This window comes from Ammospiza nelsoni, chromosome 3 (genome assembly GCF_027579445.1).
Source record: "Ammospiza nelsoni isolate bAmmNel1 chromosome 3, bAmmNel1.pri, whole genome shotgun sequence".
Classification (NCBI taxonomy): Eukaryota; Metazoa; Chordata; class Aves; order Passeriformes; family Passerellidae; genus Ammospiza; species Ammospiza nelsoni.
In genome coordinates, this window is record NC_080635.1 from 40,785,678 (window position 1) to 40,807,638 (window position 21,961).

Below are 21,961 nucleotides of genomic sequence, written 5' to 3' on the forward strand. Positions count from 1 at the left end.
CTTTGCTTCCTGACAGAATTTTTGTTTTGGGTCATCTTCTCCTATTCTTGTGTCATACTCCTGCACTAATGAGAGGGTGGACCTCATTGGTATAACTTTTCAGCTGTGTTAATTCTGATTATTTGCTGCAGAGATTGTTTGGCTAATATTAGCAGTTAAAGCCTAAATTGTTTCACTGTGAGTCAGAGTGTACTTGAAATCTTGTACAGTAGTATCATTTATGCCTTCATTAACTATGTTTTAATATCTGAGTAAGCCAAACCAAGTTACTGAATGCTTTTGTAATCTGAGCCTGTTTAAACTCGAAATAGTCCTGTTCACGGTTAATCATCTGCGTTAATGTTTGCATTGTAACTTGTCCTTGCTCTGTGTGCCACTCAACTGACAGGCCCTTGATAAGGATAAAATTAAGGGTATTTGATACAATTGTGTTTCAGAGCAAGAAAATGCCTGAAAGTAAGCAACCATTTAATTTTCTGATAGTTTGTTGCAATGTAGAGATGACAAATGAAAGGTGGGAATTTAAGTGAAGTTAACTAAACATACAAGCCGTGTCACTGGCTGCAAAACTAACCACTGGGCAGGGGTGCAGAACTTGGTTAAAAGTGAGAGTTCATGCACAGTACACTGGCAAACATTCTTCTGGCAACTGCTGATTAACAGAGCTGTAGAGACCAGTTTTGTTAACTAATGTTGTATGATGAAAACAGTAATTTCTTCTCTTCTAGAAGAAATCTGTAGAGTAGAGCTGGTGGCACTTTTTAAAACACAGCTCTTTGGTAACCAAATGTGCTATTTGAAGGTGAAATGAGCATTTTTATAAGTAGACTCCCCTGAGCAGAGTTACTTTCCTGGCTTGGGAAATACTTCTCACTTTCTTGTTCTATATTTTAAAAACGTATATAATAATATTCTATGCAAATTAAAAAGTATATTTTTTGTGTGTTTGAAACATATTACAAAAAAGCCAGTTGCAAGAATAAAATTGCAGTATAAAATTTACTTCAATGTATTGAAAGAATTAGATTGTATTTTCAAAATAAAAGCATTTCAAGCATTTTTTTCATGAAGCTGAAGAATATTCTAGAGGATTGGAATTTAAATAGTGAACAAATTTTACTTAAGAAAAAAAAACCAAGAATTGCATTGCTTTAATAAAAATGCATCTGATCTGGGCTTGATTATTGTAAAAATCTGCTCCTTGAGATGACTTTGTTCTTGAAACAAGCATGAAAATTTTCAGTGCTTATTTTTGTAAACCTTACTGATGATGAAGAGGGGGTAGCATGTGGGACAGGGAGTAATGGCACGTCTGAGTTCACCAGTTCTTGATCACAGCTTAAAAACGAATGGCTACTGGAACTACCATTTCTGACTTTGATGTTGCAAATGACTCCATCTAAGTTTATTAGTATGGATTGGTCCAAGGAGAACAGCTTACAAAATGGACATCTACATCCTTACAGAGAAAATTATGCTTTCTCTTTTCTGTCATTCAGAAGAGCTTCTGAAAAATTTGACTTTGGGGAAAAGATGTGTTTGCTGGCTTTGAACTATTTCAAGGATAGGGCATCCACCACCTTGCTGGGCAACCTCAGAGTAAAGAATTTCTTCATAATAACTAATATAAATCTACTCTTTCTCAGTTTAAAACCATTCCCCTTAGTCCTGTCCATTAAGTGCCCTTGTAAAAAGTCCCTCTCCATGTTTCTTGTAGCCCCCTTTAGGTAGGGCTGCTATAAAAATGCTTCCCTAAAGTCTTCAGTTCTCCAGGCTGAAAAACCCCAATGTCTCAGCTGTCATAGGAGAGGTGCTCCAGCCTTCTGATAATTCCTCTCCTGATCTCTCTTTTACCTTGGTCTATCCCACTTCCCTTGTGTTCCTGCTTTCTGAGTTTGTTTTCTTCTGATGTTCTGTTGCTTTGTGGTGTTCTCAAAATCAAGCTGTTTGCTGTGGTTAGTTTGTGATTATTATTAATAATAATAATATTTCCACCCACTCCTGCCTTCCTGTGCCTCACATGCCCTATAGCAACTATAGGTTAGCAACAAATGTGTATTGATGGTAATGAATCACTTCCCTTGTTCCACTCAGGTGCCTGTCTAGAGCTTCAGGACTGAACTGCTTTCAAAAGTAACATGTAGAACCCATGGAAGTCTCACTGGTTTGAGGATGTAAGGAGGGTGGGGAATATTGAAATTTTTTTTTTTCCAAAACCACTTCTTCTGAGTTTTTGCCTTAAATTTCTGTATCTCTTGAGTTTTCTGATCTTTCATTGTTTTTTGGTTATATAATCTTTCTTGAAGGATGAACTTCTATGTTAAAAGAAGTATTATTTCAGGCATACAGGTCATTTTATCTATATTAAAAGTGAAATCATTATGCAGTTCACTAACTACAAAAGTGTTCTGCAAAAGAAAACTTCTCAGATGCCAGGGAATAGTCAAGTAGTGGAACGGGTTGCACAGGGAGGTTGTGCAGTTTCTGTCCATGCAGATTTCTAAGAGCAGGCTGGAGAAAGCTGCAAAAGAGCCTGGGAAGACCTCAGAAATTACCTTTCTTTCACTAGGAGTTAGGATTGGAAACTCCTGAAGTTCCTTTCTCCATGAATTATCCTGTAATCTTAGATGGTTCCATGGTGTACATACCCATTCCAGTTTATTTCCAATTGTGATGGATTGCATTGCATTATTAATTACTCTTCTTATGTGTACTAGAACCACTTATATAGGCTTTACTGTCTCTGTTGTGTACCAGTTGGGCTTGTACCTGAAGAGAAATTTACAAATGTTATGCTGCCACTTAGAGTACTTTATTTAGCTTTTTTCATCCCTTTATTAGTCATGGTTCTTGTTGAGACACATGTTGGTACATCTCAGTATTGGGAGCTCTCCTGTTGGTTGGAGGTCATGCCTAAATTAAGGGTATCTGCCTGCCTGCCTGCTGTAACAATTAGTGTTTTCTGTAGCTGAACAGTCTTGGAAAATTAGCCTGTCCTCTACAGATGTTTAAATATGTTCCTTTGATTAAAGATGTTAAAATATGATCTTTTGATTTGGAATAGACATCAGGAGATTTCTGCTCCAGCCTTTTGCTTGAAGAAGTGTCAGTCCTGATGCTCCTGAGGGCTTTTCTCATAAGGTATTGAAAACCCCCTAAGGACCAGTAACTGCAGGAGCTCTGGGCACTCTCCTTCATTGGCTTGACTGTCCTAATGATAAAAAAAGTTTTCTCTATAGTCAGTTTCAAGGCTGCTTTTGTTTCAACTTAATGTCCAGTGTTTGTCCTCCCACCATGCCCTGATGATCACTGTTTCATTGCCTTCTTGGCCTCTGCAGATCCTCTGAGCTGCTTTGTAGGTCTCCCCAAAGCCAGCTCTCTCCAGGAGCCAGAAACTCAGCTCCTTCTGTCTTGCCTCCTAAGATGGTTCTTCAGCCTCCTAAACATTCTGTAGCTCTCTGCTGAACTTCAGCTGATTTCTGTTCTTCCTGTACTGACAGCACAAAAACTCAGTGTTGGGTAGAGCAATACAATTGTTTTACTTGACCTAAAGCTTCTATTACTCGTGTTAATGCAGCTAAGCATGATGTTGACTTTGCTGCCAGGCCATGCATCTGAATCATCTTCAGCTTGCTGTTCACCAAGATCCTCAGATTTTCTTTAGCAGAGCTTCTTCCCAGCCAGTCTTTTCTTGAGTCTGTGTTGTTGCAAGATATTTTACCTTTCATATTTGTCCGTACTTCTGCCCTTGTTGAATTTTGTTGAACTGAAAATCTACTCAAAACCTCAAGCAATTAACAAAGCAAAAATACCCCACCTAAACCCCCACTTTGAAGAATTTCCTTTGGCAAAGCCTTTAGGCATGTGCTTGAAAGCTTTGAGTATTGAAATGCTTAGATTCTTCTTGAAATTGAGCGCAGCATTCTTCTACCCATCCTGCACAACCTTCGAGACTGAAAATACCTTAATGTTTCAGGATCACTTTATGTATCCTTTGACCTAATCAAACTATGTTCTGTCAATGTATCCTGTGTGAGGGATTGCCTAGGGGAGATCGGGTGAGGTCCTAGTGCTGCAGGACTGGAAGTGTTTGTAAGTTGTGTAAATTGCACACAGTTTTGCTCCCATTTTCTGTTCCAGTGCCTCTTCCTTCTCCAGGTGATACACCTGTATGAGTTACTGGAATGGATAGTTGCAGTGAATGAACTGTGCTGGATTATTTTTGTTGATGTGTGTTTTTTGGGAATAAAGATTTGCTTTCACTCCTGATTATTGTTAGTGTATAAAACTGTATTTGTACAGTATGGTGTACTGACTAGTTCAATTACTCATTCTCAGCGTCATGTTCTTTGTTTTGAGTTCTGCTATTGTGATATTGGTCTCTGTGTGATGCTGAAAAATAGGCCATGCTGGTAGTGTACCATTTTTGATAGAAGAAGTGCTGAAGTTTGAAAGCAAACTATGATCTTGCCTGGCCACAGATATTTGTAATGACTTTGTTACTTCAATGGAGCATTTTTACTGTTAAAATTAAAGTTGCTGTTTTGAAACCTGGGTAGCATTAGACTGTTAATACTGCAAATGTTCTTAGGCCAGTTTTAATATAATAGGCATTTTAAACTGAAATAAACCAAATAAGAAACATCTCAGAAACTCAGTATTGAATTGTATATGTTGATATTAAGTTTAAAGAAGCTTTAAGTCACCTCTTCTGCATGCTGTGTTTGAATCTTTTTTGATGCAATCTTGCTAGCCATTCTTAAGTAGCTGAACTACTACTTTAGCTGTTAATCCCTACATCCAGATGCTTGTTCTAGGATTTCCTTCCAAAAAACCATGTTTTAAAGGGTTTATTGTGCACCCTGGGAAGTCATTACATCAGGACTGGTTTGCCTCAGAAGTTCAGAGATCAGAATTGTGAGTTCCTGAAGAAAAATACCCTTCTGATGGTATTCCTTTCATAAGTGGAATGTGCTCAGCTGAAGACAGTCATTGCAGTGAGTGGGGGGAGACTGCTTAGGTTATGACAACATGAAGTCTTAAGGGTGAACAAACTCTGGAAGGGAGCTGTTGAGTTGGATTCTCTAATATCTGTAATCATCTGCTCTCTCAGTTCTAGGAATGAAGCTGCTACCTAGAGTAAGCAATGTACAAATACAGAATTGCACTGTTTCTTTTCAAGTTCCTTATTCCAGACTAGGGTGGGTAGGAAGGGTGAGGAAGAAAGTAGTAATGTGAAGGATGCCTATGTGATGATTAAGTATTCAGCTTTTCAGTTGTCTTTTTGTTGTTTCTATCTCCTCCCAGCTCCACACACCCAGTCTTGTAACTGATGATGTGACTGACCTGCCCTCTGAAACTTCCTCACTCTTCTGTGAGCAGGCGGTGGCAACCTTTTGTGAAACAAAGAGCAAGGCACTGCGAAATGAGGGGGCAGTATTAGTCTGCTTGCTGACCTACCAGACTAGATTTGTTCTGATGCTAAAATGAGAAGTGAGCAATCAATTCTTGACTGCTTCAAATTTTGGGAACTTAATCAATTGAATTAATCCCATACTTGCTTTTCAACCCCTCATCAAGTCTAAAAATGAGGATAGATTTCTGCATTACCTTATATTGCAACAGAATGATAATTTAAGGTGTCTTATATAATTTTAAAGAAGTAATGATATATTAGTGTTTACGACTGGGAAAAGAGCTGCCTTTCTACTTTTTGAGAATCGTATTTTTTCATAAAACATGAATAGTCTTGCACAGAACACTTACTCTAATGAGAGACTCAACTCCAAAATATTTGAGAGGTTATGATAACAATTATAATTCAAACTATTTTTTTGAACTGGGGTATGTGTATCTCGACTATTGTTTGAAAAACTGTTGGTGGTTTCTGACTGAATTCCTTCTGACAGAAAATCGCTGGAGTTGGTCTTTATGCTACTACCACAAGATACCTTTCTCTAGATTATTTCTGCTGTTATGAAGAGAACTGCAAAGGAAATGAGGAGCTTCCTGTGTAATCAACTGGTCAGCTGCTGTTTCCTCTATCGGGAATAGTGTTGGCGATTACTCACAGTCGCTGTGTTTGCATTGTTGTCCTGAGCATGGAATAAGAGACTGTGAAGCAGTAGGAAAAAAAGGGAAATACAGTGGCCCTGCACTTATGGAATACTGCAGTTACAGAAAGAAAGTAGCTTTTTACACCCATAGTTCAGCTTTTGAGTGCTTCTCTGTTTTAATGAATGGTGGCACAATAAAACGTTACCTTTAGCAGATCTAAGTGAGCTTTTTAAACATGTTTAGCCCACCATGTCTCTGAACTGACTTTGTTAATTGACTGCTTCTTAAAATCTCATTGCCTTTTAATAATTTTGTTTCCTCTCCTCCTCTGGCTTGTTTTGTTGGAATGGTGCTATTGTGGTCTCTGTAGGACTTTGGAGACTCTGTAAAAACTGCCAGTGTTTGTGTGTGGACAACATCTGATGCAGCAGTGTTTTGCGGAAGATCTCTTGGCATTGCTGAGTAATTCCTGTACCATTTGTGTCATTCCTGCTTGAGCTGAACCCTTGCCTTTTTATGCTCAGGACATTTAAAAAAATTTGGAGGCTAGAGTTAGCTGGTGATTTGAGCTCTAATGGACTTTGCACTTGGTGGCTCCTGATGTTTTGGAGAAAATACTATTTACAATAGAAAATAATGCCACATTGGTCTTTGATACCTTTAGTTACTTTTAGTTGAAACAGTAGAGAACTATGTATATTTGTGTGTAGTGCTACTCATAGGTGAGAGTTGCTATGTCCTCTAGTACTAAAAACCATGGCTAAAGTTCTGCTCAGTTAAATGGTTTAATAATTGAATTACAGTCTGATTTTATTTTAATAGCCTTTTTTAGGTCTATTATAGTGAGTTTCAAATACTGTATTACTTTCATAATGTTTTGTTTGTTCATCCTTAGGCAAGTGAAACAGATGTTTAGACAGGGATGATGAAATTTCTGCATTCCCACAGATAACCAGTTTATTTCCACTTGGAAGCCAGCCTCTATCATATCTCTATCAAACCTCATGATTGGTTGGATTTCTGGGTCTGCAGAAGCATTCCTTGCCTCTGTAAACTACTGCTGTTGGTTTTATTTTGGGTGCCAAAGCTACCCAAGGGAAAAGTTTGTGAGTGAGGTTTCACACTTATAGCTGAAGTTGGTAAAATGGCTTTCTAGCTGCAAGAGAGTGCTCCCTTCACCCCTTCTTCAATTGAACAGGTTTGTTTGGGTTTTTTTAATGCCTTCTTTATGCTGGCTTTTGGTTTTATGTGACTCCATGGTGAAGTTCTTAGGGAAGCTGGGAGACTAGGATTAGTTCTTGTTGGGCTTTTCTCTCTGAACTGGCTCATTAGAGTTCACCTAAAAGCCTGTGTTGAAACAATTATAGTGACACACAGCTAGAGTGGGGGTAGAAAAGGATGAGGAAAGCCCTTTCCAATGTAACTGTTAGTTGTCATTGGATTAGCTTAATGTCATATTTTCCCTTGCTGCCACAAGCAGGATTTACAGAGCAATTTTGCTCTTGAGATAGCCATCCAGTAATCAACAGTCAGGGACTTTTTGGGGAATGTATTTCTACGTCTATGTGACTAATGCCTTCCGTGTTCTGTAATAATAATAATAATATGGAAGATACATAAAAGAAGAAAGTATTTATGTATAGAGATTTTGTTAGATAAGCCTGTTTAGAGAGTAGGACCTTTCAGCCAATGAACTTGCTTCCAGTCTGGCAAAACAGACGCTGTTGTAGATTGGGAGCAAATGTGGAACCCCGTTGGGGAAAAGGAAGTTGGTGGTAATTGGAATGTAAAATCCTTCTTCAGTGAGATGGGCGCCAGCTCAAGTACAAAACATTAAAGTGTGTTGTTGTCTTGATAGCTACATGGTATCTTCTCTTTCAAATCTAAAAGTAAACAGAGCATTGAGGGAGTAAAATCAGAAGCAAGGTAATGTTTTTGGTTGTGCAGGTGCCTTAGGAATAAACCTTTTTATATGCTGGGGAGTGCTTTGAGCTAGCTTTTGTGATGGAATGGAGGATTTTGTAGTATGAGAACAGTCAAAAGAAAGCATCACAAAACAGGGAGTACAAAACCACTGTCAGTATGAAGATATTGTACATGGTGTTTCTGCAGAGAAAGCCCTTTTTTAGCTGTCAGCAGTTGTTTTTAAATGCAACTAACTGAGGCTGAATGTCATTCACGAAGCACAGTGCTTGATGAAATTGTTGCCAAAGATTATACAACAGGTTTAAGTAGGATTTGCAGAGAGAAGGCTATCAACAGATGAATTTTACCAAACTATTAGAATTACTGGATAGATTTTTCACAAACTGTCTGTGGCCTTGGTAGTCCAACATGAAGATAACCAATATTAAGATAACTAATGACGTTAAAAAACTGCTTTGTAAGTTTTAAAAAATTACCTGATTCCTTTAAATATAAAAATGAGGCTTCCTGGAGGAGTTTTTGAGTGACTGAATTAAAAAAAAACCCAAATAAACAAAACCACAACTCTTTTGGGGACATGCTCCCATTTGGAAGCTGTAATGTCAACCCTGTATTTTCTTTTTAGTATTCAAGTTAATGCTTTCTAATGTTGAAAACTGTGTGGCAATTTCATGTGTTAATTTGAAATGTGTTTGGTTGTAGTGAATGAATATCTTTTTTTTCTGCATGTGTGGTAGAAGTAACCAGAAGGATGTCTTGGCTCGTGTACGTGTATGTTTACCCTAGACAAAGCTGCATATAAAAGCAGAGAGGTTGTGTGTCTTTGGCTATGACACAGATCATCTCAATAATTTCAGTCATCAGTGCAGATTTTCAGTTTGGGGTTTTTTTCAGAGCTGTTTTTGTAGCCATACTCCATAGTCTGAAGTATGGCTGATTTGCCCTTAAAAAGCAAAGGGGAAAGTATTTCAGGTAGGGAAGAAAAACAGTAGTAGTTCAAAAAGAGATCCTTTGCCCCATTTCTCTAGAATTTGTTACAGTAAAATTGCATTTAGTGGTACATTTTGATGTTATGATATTACTTAAAACCTGATTGACTAACGTGATTCATTTGGGAAATAACTTTTTGAAATCTACTCAGAGGTTGTATTTAAATCAGAATGTTTTGAGGTTTGGGGTATTTTTATTTTTATTCATGCAGATTCCGGGCCGCAGTTTGTCTGCTTCAGGAGAATCAGGTGCTTGTTTTTTGTGTTAGGCTTGTTAGCATTCCTGCTTCAAACTCCTGACTAATTAGCCTGGTTGCCAAAGCTCCTCCATCAGTGTATCAGATAGCACCAGCGTTTTTCTAGTTCAGACAGTGTAGCTGGATGTCTTAACCCTGTACGGTGCTGATTCCAGTTCATCCCACAGGAATGGGAAGCCAGGGTAACACAATCAAGTTTATCATTACTGAGTAGAACTTGGCTCAAGCTTTACTGGCTGTGTCAGCATAGATACATGGCATGACCCTTGTTGCATTATGTAAAATTGATTCTGTTTTTATAGTTTCCTTTGATAGCCTCATCATACTAAAGCCTGATACTGAAATAGTAAAAATGCAGTGCTAATTACAAGAAATTAATCCAGACAGTGGTTCATTTAAAGTATTGTTGGTGTCGGGTTTTTTTTGTCCTGTAGTGAGAGTTTATTTATATTATTTCCTATATAAATATAGAGGTTATTCTGAAAGCAAATAAATATGAGTGTTTTGTCAAGTGAATGTGAGGTGGTTCAAGTGGGCATGGTTTCTGAGCTGCTCTATGTATTTGCTGGTGACAGCTTATCAATGGGCACCAGCTTGTCAAATCTGGGTTTTATTTGGTCTGTTGGTTCTTTGATTGAATCTTCAGCTATGTCAGGAGTGTGAAGTTGCCACTGTAAGAGGTCAGAAACAGACAAGAAATTTGATTTAGTTTGTACTAACTAGTATATGTACTTCTGGACACTAGAGAATCTGTATGGGAGGGAAATGTTAAGAATAATTTCATTTGTGCCATCTACAATAAAACTGATCAGCTTTCAGAAGACAGCCACAAGAAACCAGGCTTCATGAGTTTGATTGCTGGTGGAAATGTTTTTTTTTCCTGTAGTGCAGCTTTCTGCTGTAAGTAGATTGACATTTCTGTTAGAAATACTGAGTTTTCACTCAAAAAGAAGTATCTTTTCAGCTTTTAGTAGTTTCACAGATGAATTTGCCAACTACTTGTATTTTTTTTATGGGTTTAAGACTGTTCCTAAGACATTCCAGTATCAGAGTTTTATTACAGAGGAAAAACTGTAATCTTTTTAAGCTTAGAGAAATTATCATGTAACTCTGGAATCTAAGAGTTTGTATGCCTGTTACAGAAATAGCCTTAAGATTACAATATTCTAAATTTTACTTTGTGACTGTAGAAAATAATTTATCTAAATGCCATGTGATTGTGGACTAAGTCTTTAAAATATTTGAGAGATTTGCCATTCCTGTAACAAGCTACAGTTTCCATTCAGTTCATCAGGACTGCCAGTCTCTCTCTGCTAGGCTGCTGCATTCCTGCTGCCTTCTTTGGTCTGGTGCTTATCTGGCTGTGTCAAGGCTCACAGCCGAGCCAGCGTAGCCTGGGACAAAAGCAGTAAGAGCCCGCTGGCTTATCGTGCTGCAGGCAGGTACGTGCTGGTGCTGGGGCAGAAGGGGGAATGAAGTGTCCAGCTTGGCAGAGGTTGCTGTTTCGTGGTTCCTTCAAACTGACACATGGTACCAGCAGGAGAGTTCCCCCAGCTGCTGGCTCTGACAATTTCCTGCACACTGAATGAAGGGAAGGGAAATATCTTCCGAGTTAACCTGATTCATGTTGCTGTACAGCTGCAGGATGCTGGTGCCTGGCATAAGAGAGGAGGTGGGAATGAGTGTGTCAGTATGAGGAAGTGCTTTCTGCAGCACTAGAGTTTCTGTTGCTGACTGTGTGTCTGCACTTTTCATGTTAACGTGAGTAAGGGCAGTCTTTTTTGTGGCCTGATTGATGTCTGAAATATTTTAAATACAGGGATTGCAGCTCTGCAAGTAGCAACGACTGAAAAATCAGACTTTCTAGTGCCTGAGCTTTCATTCTCACCCTTCAATTTTCCTGTTGTATTTTGGTTTGAGGTGGATGTAATAACCTGTTTCTTTTCCTCTAAATGGAACTGTTCAAAAGGAACAGTTTTTAACACTGTAAATAGTATGGAGAACTCTGATTTATTTCAGTGGGTTTTTAAGATGCATCTGAAAAGTGTTACAGGGGATTGTCTGTACTTTTAATTCTTCTCTAAGTTTTCTGGTGTTGCTCCTTAGCAATTGTCTTAGTTGCACAACAGGTTGTAAATAAATAGTAGAAAGGTAAGCAATATTTTATTTGAGGTCCATTGCTCTTTGTTATTTTTCCTCTTTTAAATATGTCATGTTAATTCAAAAGAGGCTTTGTTTGGTTTTGACTTGCTTTTTACCTGGTTTCAGGTATGATTGAGCTCTGCCTGTACCTCTCTCCTGTTGCTGGAGACCGTCAGGGTATTTTGATACACCAGATGTACACCAATCACTTTTCTGCTTCCTTAATGTCACATCACTGCCTTCAAACAATTTTCCTAATCATCATAATAATAATAACAGCTTTCTTAATAACAGCTTTCTTATTTTTTTTTTTTCAGAGTATGTGTTGACAGTTGCTGCAAGGCCCTCAGTATAAGGGTATTGGGAGAGTCTCTATATGATACCAGCATTAATATAGTTTGTAACTGGTGGTATGTTTTAACTTGGGGATATGATTTAAATCTTCTGTAGCTTTATTTTTATTTTGAATGGCTGATGAATGATTAAATAGTTACCAAGCTGTTGGTAGTGCTTATTGTTGAAAACATTTTTTGTTTGATTTCTTCAGTTGGCTGAAGGTTTCATTTTGTACAAAGAACAGATATGGGTGTGCTCTGGTTGATTGTGTAAATGCTGTCCACCGCAGCTTAACAAAGCACACCCTGCAGGGGGCAGGCAGCAGCTGTGTTGCGAGTGCTGTGCTGATTTTGCTGATCAGTACTGCTGGTTTGAAAATTAAGGATTGGGAGGTAATGTCTGTCATGCTTTTGAGGAGTGCCCTTGGCAAATTTTTAAATTTTTAATGAAAAGTTGCTTTTCGACTCATAAATCTTATGTGAAGACAGTTCATATTGCTTGTGTAATAATATCTTTTATAAAAGGCTATGAAAACTTTGGTGTATTCAGAATGAAGTAGGGTTGATGGCACCACAGAATGTGGCTCTGGTAAAAGACTACTCTGAAAACAACAGGTTTTGTTTTATTTTTAAGTCAGCAGGAGTCGCTTCATCTACCTGGTGTAGATGGGTCTCTTTTGAAACTTAATTTTTTGATCTGTGAGATGTAAGATAGCAGGAAAATATGGAAGATTACAATAGTGTTTGTTTAATCCCAAGAGTTTTTGTGTTAATTAGTCTTGCTGTTGGGGACAGATAAGCAACAGGAAGCAGGGACAATGCATATAAAGTATACAGTAAAATATCTACATCTGTGATAATTCAGGGTTCATATGGGCATTAAAGCTGCATTTAGGAAATTTAGTCCTTTTGTACTGGATGTGATAATTATACACTTGAATTTTGGCCTTAGTTTTTGTGCACTGTTATACAGTGCAGTGGCTTTTGCATTGACTTCATTGCATTACATTTATATTGTGAAAGTGTTTGTAGTATCTCTTGGTTTTGAGGTTTTGTTTCAAAACGTAGTGGGGTTGGTTCATAAGATGCAATTTTCCTTGGGAAAATAAAGAGGAGGTTTCACTTAGTTATGATCTTTGTGTTGTGGGTTATTGGTAATTCTCCTTGACAGAAAGGTCAGCTGTTGGTCCTGCTTCTGTGAACATTACAGTGTCTGAAGTGTGGCAGAATGAGTCATTCTGTAGTAGCAAGTCTTTGTTGATCCAGGTGTCAGAGGTTTGGAAGAGGAAGTAAAGCTGATGAAAATTATTTTTTATAGGCGCTGTTTTTTCATCTGTATTGTCCTTCCTTTCTTCTGTTAGATTAAAGGTAGTCTTTTATCATGAAGCCGCACTTTTTGAACTTAACTCAAAAACTGTAGCTTAACAAGAGCATTGTGTTTCTTTTTTACAGAAGAAACAGTTTATAACAGTTACCAGGATTTAAAAAAAACCACCCCAACTATTTGAAATTCCTTTTTAATAGGATTGTCTGTCCTCAAGTTTCAAGTTGGGTCATTATTGGAATTGAGTGCTAGAATTGGGAATGAGTGCTAGAAACCTCACCCTCATGAAATTTCACAGTGCTTATTGCCTTACTGATTTAAATGGGTTTTAAAATATCATAGAACTTTTTTTTAAATATTCTTGTACTCATTAGAGTTCCACAGATTTGTTGCATACATATGGCTTTTGGAGAGGCAAAGGAAGCAATTTCATTTTGCTGTGTAGACTGACAACAGGTCAGATACAAAGGCATTATATGAATGTTTCAGAATATTCTGCAGTGATAATACTGTTGCTATGCTGACCTGTTATATCAGTATTGTCACCCGAATTCATTTGAAAGCAACTTCTATGTGCTTTAATTCTACTTTCTGCACTGTGGATTTGTTTTATTGTTATTTATATTCTATTAGCAAAACTCCTGAGCAGCAAGCACATGTACCTGAATAGTAATTGCAGCTTAGTTCTCTGTAGATTTTTGCTTGCAGAATTTGAATGGGGCACGAAGAAAGATGTGATGTTCTTAGTGCTGGATTTCGGTATTTTCTAGATGCAGTCATGCAGAATGTGCTTGCGAGGCAAACAGTGTTATCAATGCAGCTGAAAGAGATCAAAGCCTCTTGGAGGGGGTGCAGATGAGGATTTCTGAAGGGAAGCTTGTATATTCTCTGCTGCTCCAGAGACTGAATAGTTCACAGAATGGGTAGTGTGTAATACTCTTTAAGTATTGAAGTATGTAGTGTTTTGTGATGCATACAGGTGGGATAGGAGTTTTAACAGCCTATAGGTAGTCTTTGCTGGCTTGTGGGAGTAGTAGTTAATTCATTGCTGTGCCCTACATATTGTGATAAATACTCTCATTATCTCTGACACTTTAAAGCAGGGGTTTCCTTTCTCATGTGAGCATGGCTGTAGATTATGGCTCCTGGATATTACTGTTTTGTTTGCCAAAGCTCCTCAGATTCTTCAGGAAGTTCAGGTTTCCCTGCTGCAAGTCCCATTGTGTCACATTGCAGGCTTTTTCTGAGCTTCATGTACAGTGCAGTCTTTTTATCTCTTACTACTTGTTTTCCATATACCTTCTTGACTACTATATTCATGTGTAAAAAGCGTGGGATGATTGGCAGAAAGAGAGGTTTGGACGTGATTTTTTTTTTTTTTTTTTTTTTTTTTTTTTTTTTTTTTTTTGTGGGGATTTTCTTTGTTTTGGATTGCCAAAGTATTAAACACCTTTGCCTTCCATAATTATTAACACTTTTCACATGTATATATAACCACTCTTTGTAATTGGAGAGGGGAGCTTGAGATGCTCTTCCCTCCATCCTTTACTTACTTGGATTTCTCTGTAGCATAACTTCAAATGAGTGATCTTGATTATCACTCATTAAAGTAATAATGCTTTACTGCTTTAAAGCAGAAATCCACCCTTGATAGTAAGTAACTGGGAACCAGATTTAAAGATCAAACTGTTTTGAGAAACCAGAGTCACTTTTGTGAAGCCTCATGGAAAAAGTTGGAGGGAATTTATATGATAACTTACGCCTCACATCTTCAGTTTTAAGTGTGACTTGGGTGCTCTGTGTGACTGACTTCATTATGTATTAAAGTTTGTTTGCTTCCTGCTTTTGTAATGCTCCTTTTCATTTAATGATGGTCTGATGTCCTCAAGGGGAATGTCAGAGGAGAGTGATAGCATGGAGAAGGCAGATGTTTTCTAAGAATGTTTAATGGAAGCTTTTCACAAGATTTTGTAGAATTATGAAGTAGTTTCACTTTATGAAAGTGTTTCAGGTGTTTCATTCTGATGCTTTTGTGTGTTTGTATTTTTGTTTTCTGAAGACACATTTTTGGAACATTTGTTCCATTGGTTTTAAAGCAGTTGCTGCCTGTCATTGACTTTATGCAAAAAGTCATAACTGGACATTTGAAATGCTTCTATGAACTCTTTCCTTTGTGCCTAATGAAGAGGAGGTGCAGCTTACTTTTGTTTGTAAAACAGGAAAACAATGGTTAACTGGAAACTATTATGTAAGTTGAAACCTTTTGAGTAGGATATGTTTTGGAAACTACCATAACTTCATTTGATACTAATAAAAAGGAATAATTGTGCTTTGTATTTGAGGAAAGTCGCCTTTATTATTTGAAAGGCCTAAAAAGCTGACTTTCGCTGTATGATCTCCAAAATATGTTTTGCGGACTAGATGATCAGAATTAAAATTTTGTGAAAATTGACTGTACTTGTGTGGCTGAAGACTGGTCTGTATCCTTGCATTCCTGCATGATCCTTGAACTTGTACTGCAGATACACAAAATACCAAATGTGATCAATATTAGATTGCTTAAATTGCTTATCATGCATATAAACTCCTGAGAGGAATTTAGGAGTGTTTATACACTTAAGTAATCAGTCACTCTTGAAATCCAGAAAACATTTTAATTTCTTTTTGATAAAGGACAGTTCTTATCTTTGGAGAAAGATAGTTTCAAGAGATTTGTAAGTGTTTTGGGGAGATTCCTTCACTTACAAGAATATATCAGGGAATAATAAATACACAAGTATCTACCTGGTTTAGGACAAGGAATTCTTGTTCTTCAGCCTCTTTCTCTGACACAGAATCGGCAGTGAATATGCCTAGCATTCTTGACAGAGAAATTCAGTTGTGAATGAGTTTGAGGATGAAACACAAAACTCTGAAAAATAAACACTTTAATGCAGAGTTAGAGTGGAGAGTGGAAATTTAAGTGCAGTGCCTGCCTTGTTGTCTGAGTGTGAGTGGTGGCATCTGTTTCTGTGCAGTTGGGATTTATCTGCTAAGCATGTGGCTGCAAAGTTAAATGTGGCTTGAACTGCAGCAATACACACACACAAACACGACATCAAAAAATGATGAAGACTAGAAGGGATCTTTTTGGTTTTTTTGGTCTCCTATTTCCTGAGTTTTTTGAAATGTGAAACCAATTACTTCCATGTCATCAAATACTTTTATTTAAATCTATAATAATCCAAGCAATACCTCAAGGTACAGTTTGGAATGTAATGGAAATTAAACATTAAAATGACTTTTATATGGAGAAGTGATAGAAGATTGTGATGCTGTTGTGCAGTCTTTTTTTTTTTAGCAGAAAACTTTGGAAAAAGTAGAGGGGAGGGGAGGGGACAAGGACATGGTTTGTGGAGACAGCTTGAGAAGCTGCTGTAGAAGAGATTGGGGGATAATGGACAGTCAGTGGTCACTGCACTCAGTTGTTTTTATATCCAGGTTGTCAAATGCCAATATTAGGAAAACACATTACTTCATTTGGAAAATGAAAACAAAACTTGCTTATACAGACATTGTATCTTGAGAATTCAGAATACACTTTTGTCTCATCTGCTTTGTTAGTACCTGGAAGCAGAAATAAGTTGTAACTTGCAATATTATTGATATTACTAATATTAACAACAACAACAAACAACATGGTAGTTTAGAAAGCTTCCTGGATTGTTTCTTACATCTTCTCTGAATGGACCTTTGCTCTTCAGTCTGTACTGTGTTGTTAAAATATCTGCAGATTAAAAGCATGGCTACTTGGCAGTAGAATGTGTCCTCAGTAAAATAATCTGCTCTCCCTAAAAAACAAACAAACAAACAAAACAAAAAAAAAACTGAAAAAAAGCTACTTGAGTCTTGTCTCATTATGTACTCACACAGTACATACTGCATGGAAAAGATTAGGAATGGGCTCATTTTTCTCTTTTAAAATTCTTGCTTCAGCAGTACCTTGAGATGGTGGTGGGGTGAGATGGGGTCTCATTTAGAACATTTATTTCCCTTGTATAAAGGGAAATAAGTGTTCTAAATGAGACATGATTGCTTCATGATACTTCCGTAGAAGGCTTATGTGTTGTCTTTTGCAACGATCAAACAAGTGGATTGAAACTTAAAATCGATTATAAAAATACTGTGGCTGTTTTGTGGAGCATCACGATTAAGGAGTAATAGCAGGAGAGGCAACCATTTAAACCAAATCTATACAAAAGTGTGCATGGAATGTGGCTTGGAATATTACCTGTGAGAATGCTCTGCTTTCTAGAGATCATGACATGCTTAGATTCTGGCAAAAAGTACAGAATTTCCCAAGCCAGTTGGAGATGCAGCATACCAGCCCTAGGAAGGCTTGGTAAAGCTAAAAGGGGCAAGTAAGTAGCCAAGTGCCTGTGCCTGCTGAGAGTTAAAGATGCTGTGCTGGAGGTACAGACCAAAAGCATGCCAGCTATCGAGGGAAGTGTGAAAGGAAGTTGGCATGACTGAACATCATAGGAAAAGATAATTACTAGAAAGCTGAAGTAGTATCCAAATGAGGAAAAAAGCTGAAGTAGTATCCAAATGAGGAAAACTGTAAGGATGTAAAATCTGATAAGTAGAATACAAAAGCATGAGATAAAAAATATATATAAAAATTGAGGAATGCTTTCAAGTCAGTATTTGTTAAGAGAGAAAAAGGCAGGAAAGCAAGTTACTAGAACTAGAGAATCTTCATCCAATAACTGAAGGAAGTGAGGGATGAAGTAATTTTCTAAGTGGTCTGTAATGGCTCTGTTAGGTGGACACCTTCAGGTCGTTGGATGCAAATGCACTGTGAAACCAGTATTACAAAGGGTGTTCACTGATGTTCTGTGTGAGAAGAAACTGCATTAACCTACAGAATTCATGGACACGTGGTGTCTGTTATAACATCTTGTAGAAAGGTCAGCAGGACTTAGAAGAGAAGCTGTGCTTCAGACCTTTTGGAACTCATGGAAGGAGTTACCAAGAGCACCTGTAAGGGAAGCTCCAATTCACTGTGATAGCTAGGATTTCCAGAAGTCATTTAGTAGCCTTCTGCATGAGAGGGGTAAGTCCTTGTATGGATAATTAGTTAATGATTCGATATATATAATTAAAGACAAGAAATGAAGTAGACAGGATGCTTTTGAGAGGTGAGTAGTAGCTGTTACAAAAATGTTCACAGCTGAAGAATTATACCCATGGTCGTATAAACTGCAGTTAAATTCAGAGTGTGTGTAGAGGTGGGAACTAGCTGGAGGAATGTGGAAACTGTAACTTCTTGCAGGAAGGAACTCTGGAAGGAACACTGTATTACTAAGTACAATACATAGTTCTGTGGGAACAGCAGTGCAGGCTCTGAAAGATTAATTCTGTAAATTGTTCAGATAGCAACAGAGAATAAAACACAATTGGCCATTGTCAAGGTCCATAGTGCATTTCATTGGACTGCTGTGTTGGTGTAGGCTTGGGAATATCCTGAGAAGAACAGTTCTTATTTCTGCATGTATCTAGGTGACACAGATGTTTGTCTAAGTGTAGATTATTTGACTTCTTAATTCCTTTTTAAATATTCTTATGTTTTCATTTCTTTTTGCAAAGGTCTTCTGAATGATAGAGTAGCTTCAGTAAATATCTTGATTCTTTGCTGTTCAAAGAAGCATTGTAATGCGTGTCCTGTGATCAGATGTAGTACTGGAAAGGGCTGTGCCTAGCATAAAATCTATCACTGTGCTCAACACCTAAGGATTTGCCTATTTCAAAGCCTCTGGAGAGTGAAGACAGGAGCAGTGATTATTAAACTGTAGAGTAAACTTGACAAAGTCAGCTGGAGACTTGAATATCCTTGATTTCCCTTGAGTGCAGGGCCCCATGATTGCTGGGATTTATGCAAGGGGCAAAAGTTGGCCAGGTGGAGACCACTGGGGAACTAAAATTTGGATTTGGAGTTGTTGTTCAGACTGGTAGTGGAGTAGCATAAGCAGACAGTATCCTCCTGAAGTTTGGTGTGTTGCAGTAGAGCATAGGCAATGGAAATCACTTGAGGATGTGAAATTACAATAGTTTGAACAAATTCCCTTTGCAGTTGTAGTGTAGCCACCTGGCTGACAGCTGCAGTCCCTTTCTTCACCTCGTGTTGGTGCTGAAGCTTTTTTCCCCTCACTGAGTGCTTAGGGAGCTGTACCAAAGAATAACCTTTCTTAAAATAAAAAGTAGAAGCAAGTCAAATGGTTTAGCTTCCTTAAAAGACTGCTTCTGGGACAAACAGATGCCACCATGAGACAGGAGTGCCTGAAGGGGTGAAAACAGGAGAGAAAAGATGATCCTGTGAGTTCTGTGACAGCAGGCTGTTCTCATGAAGACACGCTGCTGTTCCTTGAGCATGCACTTTTACAGACTTGGGCTGCAGGGGCCTATTCTCAGTCTTCAAAATGTCTCTAGGTTTTACAAAAGAGGTTTTATTAATTCTCCTGAATATAGCTGTAAATTTGAATACTTAAAAGAATTAAGTTCAGTATTTTCAATAATAGATAGTTCTTAATTTCTTTTTGCAGGATAGCTTTTCAAGTTTATAGTTTCCTGGTTTTTAATTCTACTATTATGAAAATTTTGAAAACCAGCGTAATATTTGGAGGTCTGATATTTTCATAATAAATTTGTAACAAATAATAAAAGAACTCCGAACCTTATAAATGTTACCCAGCACTCAGATTTATATTTTTATTTCTTTACAGGATCTCGAGTTTCATGGAGTAATGAGATTCTACTTTCAAGACAAAGCAGCTGGAAATTTTGCAACAAAATGTATCCGTGTCTCCAGTACAGCCACAACTCAAGATGTCATAGAAACTCTTGCAGAGAAGTTTCGACCAGACATGCGAATGTTGTCATCCCCTAAATACTCACTTTATGAAGTGCATGTCAGTGGAGGTTTGTATTTATTCATTAAGTCCTTCCTGCATCCTCACCACCATTATATCTACTCCCAGCCAAAGTATCTTTATATTTGCCCTCAGTTTCTGAACCACATGATACTTGGGTTTTTTATTCTTAAATATGTTGCTATTAATTGTTTTTGGGGAGTGGTTTTCAAAACCTGATTATACATACTAGGCCTGCAGTTAATGTAAGATTTGATTATGATTTTTAAAATGCTGTGATTGACATCCGGTTTGTGTGTTGACATTTTTGAGAGAGTTGCTATTTTTAGGATTAGTAGGTAAAGACTAAATTTATAATGGCAGACTAGGATTGTTAAATTGACCAGTTGAGAGTACACCTTCTGTTCTTTGACATTGTGGGCCTGTGATGGTAATCTTGTAACTCATGTTCTTTGACTGCTGAAATGGGGAACTTCAGCTTAATATTGTTTGAAGCCACTGTGTTTCTTAAACAGATCCTCTGATTGTTACCTGTGGAGAACCTGGATATCTAAATAGTCTTTGGTACTGCTAAAATTTGTCTGTTTCAGATCAGAAGGTGGTAGTGTGGGTCGTGGTGGTGGGGACAGATAAAAGAGAAACTATCTTTTGGTTGTGTTTTTTTATTTTTGTACTTAAGAAGTATACACAAGTGCTTGAACAACCTTAAATACTGCATTTGAACGACTGAAAAGAATTTTTTTTTCTGCTTTATATTTCTTTAAAAGTCTGTTAGTGCTGTACCTATAGTCAAATGAAATTGTTTTCTTTGCGGAACAAGTTCCTGATTTTTAAAAGATGATTGAGGCATACAAGGTCAATAGGAGTGTTTCTTACTGAACAAAATAACCACAAAGACCTCGTCATTGTTTTCCTGGGCATATGTACTGTCTCCTCCTTTTCAAAGGGAAAGTCAAATGGCAAGACTTCTTAAGTTTTTTAACCACTCTGTCAGTTGTTTTTTCATATACTTAAAATAGATGTAATACTCTAAATGAAATTTTGTCTTGGATCTGAATAATGTCGTGGGGGCTTTTGATTTGTTTTATTGTTTAAATTTTGTAATCTTGTTTATTTTTGTGCAGTCTTTTTAGGATAGTATTTTTGGGCTGCAACCAGACTGTGGTCTACTTTAAAAAAAGTAAATTTAAAAGTAAATTTAAAACAAGAAAAATGAGTATTTACAAGGCCCAGAATGTTACAAAGTGCTAAGCATTTCAACTCTAAATCTGACTTCTCCTCCAGGGTGGTAATGTTGTGTTCCAAGACTTAGTTCTGAGAAAGGAGTTATGTGTGACTACTTTATGGGGACATTTAGCTTATGTAGATAGATGGAACACTTGGGCTTGTTGCTGGAAAGGAGACATGCAATTAATTTTACATTCCCAAGCTTGCTTTCTGTCCCTGTACTTAAGAGGGAAACATAAACTGATGTGTTCTGTTAAGCAAACCTTTTGGTTTTATTGAAAGCTTAACTTACTTCAAACTATCTTTGCTCTTGAGATACCAAGTAATTATTTCTGCTTTTCATTTTTTTGAAGAAGAAAGAAGATTAGATGTGGATGAGAAGCCTCTTGTTGTACAGTTAAACTGGAACAAAGATGATCGCGAGGGAAGGTTTGTCCTCAAGAATGAAAATGATACACTTCCTCCAAAGGTGAGTCTCTACAGAGCATGCTAGTGCTAACAGCAGTTTTGAAATCTCTGGGGTTTGGTTATATAGGAAAACATAACTTTCACTTTTCTAATTCCTGAAAGCAACTGCTGCTCATGACCTTCAATATCTGGAGCAAGTATTTTTAAATACTTGAAGTGCATCTTTGCGACACAGCTCTTTTGTTATCTTTAGATGGCTGGTGATGCTGTGATCCATGTAGCTGTCTAGTACTGGAGCATGCCTAGAGAACTTAAAGCTTGCTTTGTTATATTATGATGACTTGAAAAATATCTCAAATAGTATATGGTGCTGCATACCAGAAGGTAA

At 37.5% G+C, this 21,961-nt stretch overlaps 1 protein-coding gene across 17 annotated transcripts in view; it reads left to right on the forward strand.

Moving 5' to 3' along the window:
* AFDN (afadin, adherens junction formation factor) overlaps positions 1 to 21,961 on the forward strand; it is a 115,449-nt gene that overhangs the window by 14,110 nt on the left and 79,378 nt on the right. For 11 of the 17 annotated variants that reach the window (XM_059469650.1, XM_059469656.1, XM_059469653.1 and 8 more), the window contains exons 2-3: positions 19,792 to 19,987; positions 21,519 to 21,634. In XM_059469650.1, coding sequence (XP_059325633.1) covers positions 19,792 to 19,987; positions 21,519 to 21,634 — 312 coding nt within the window. The remainder of the gene's footprint in view (positions 1 to 19,791; positions 19,988 to 21,518; positions 21,635 to 21,961) is intronic. The other 6 variants (XM_059469655.1, XM_059469661.1, XM_059469658.1 and 3 more) reach the window with 1 other exon arrangement.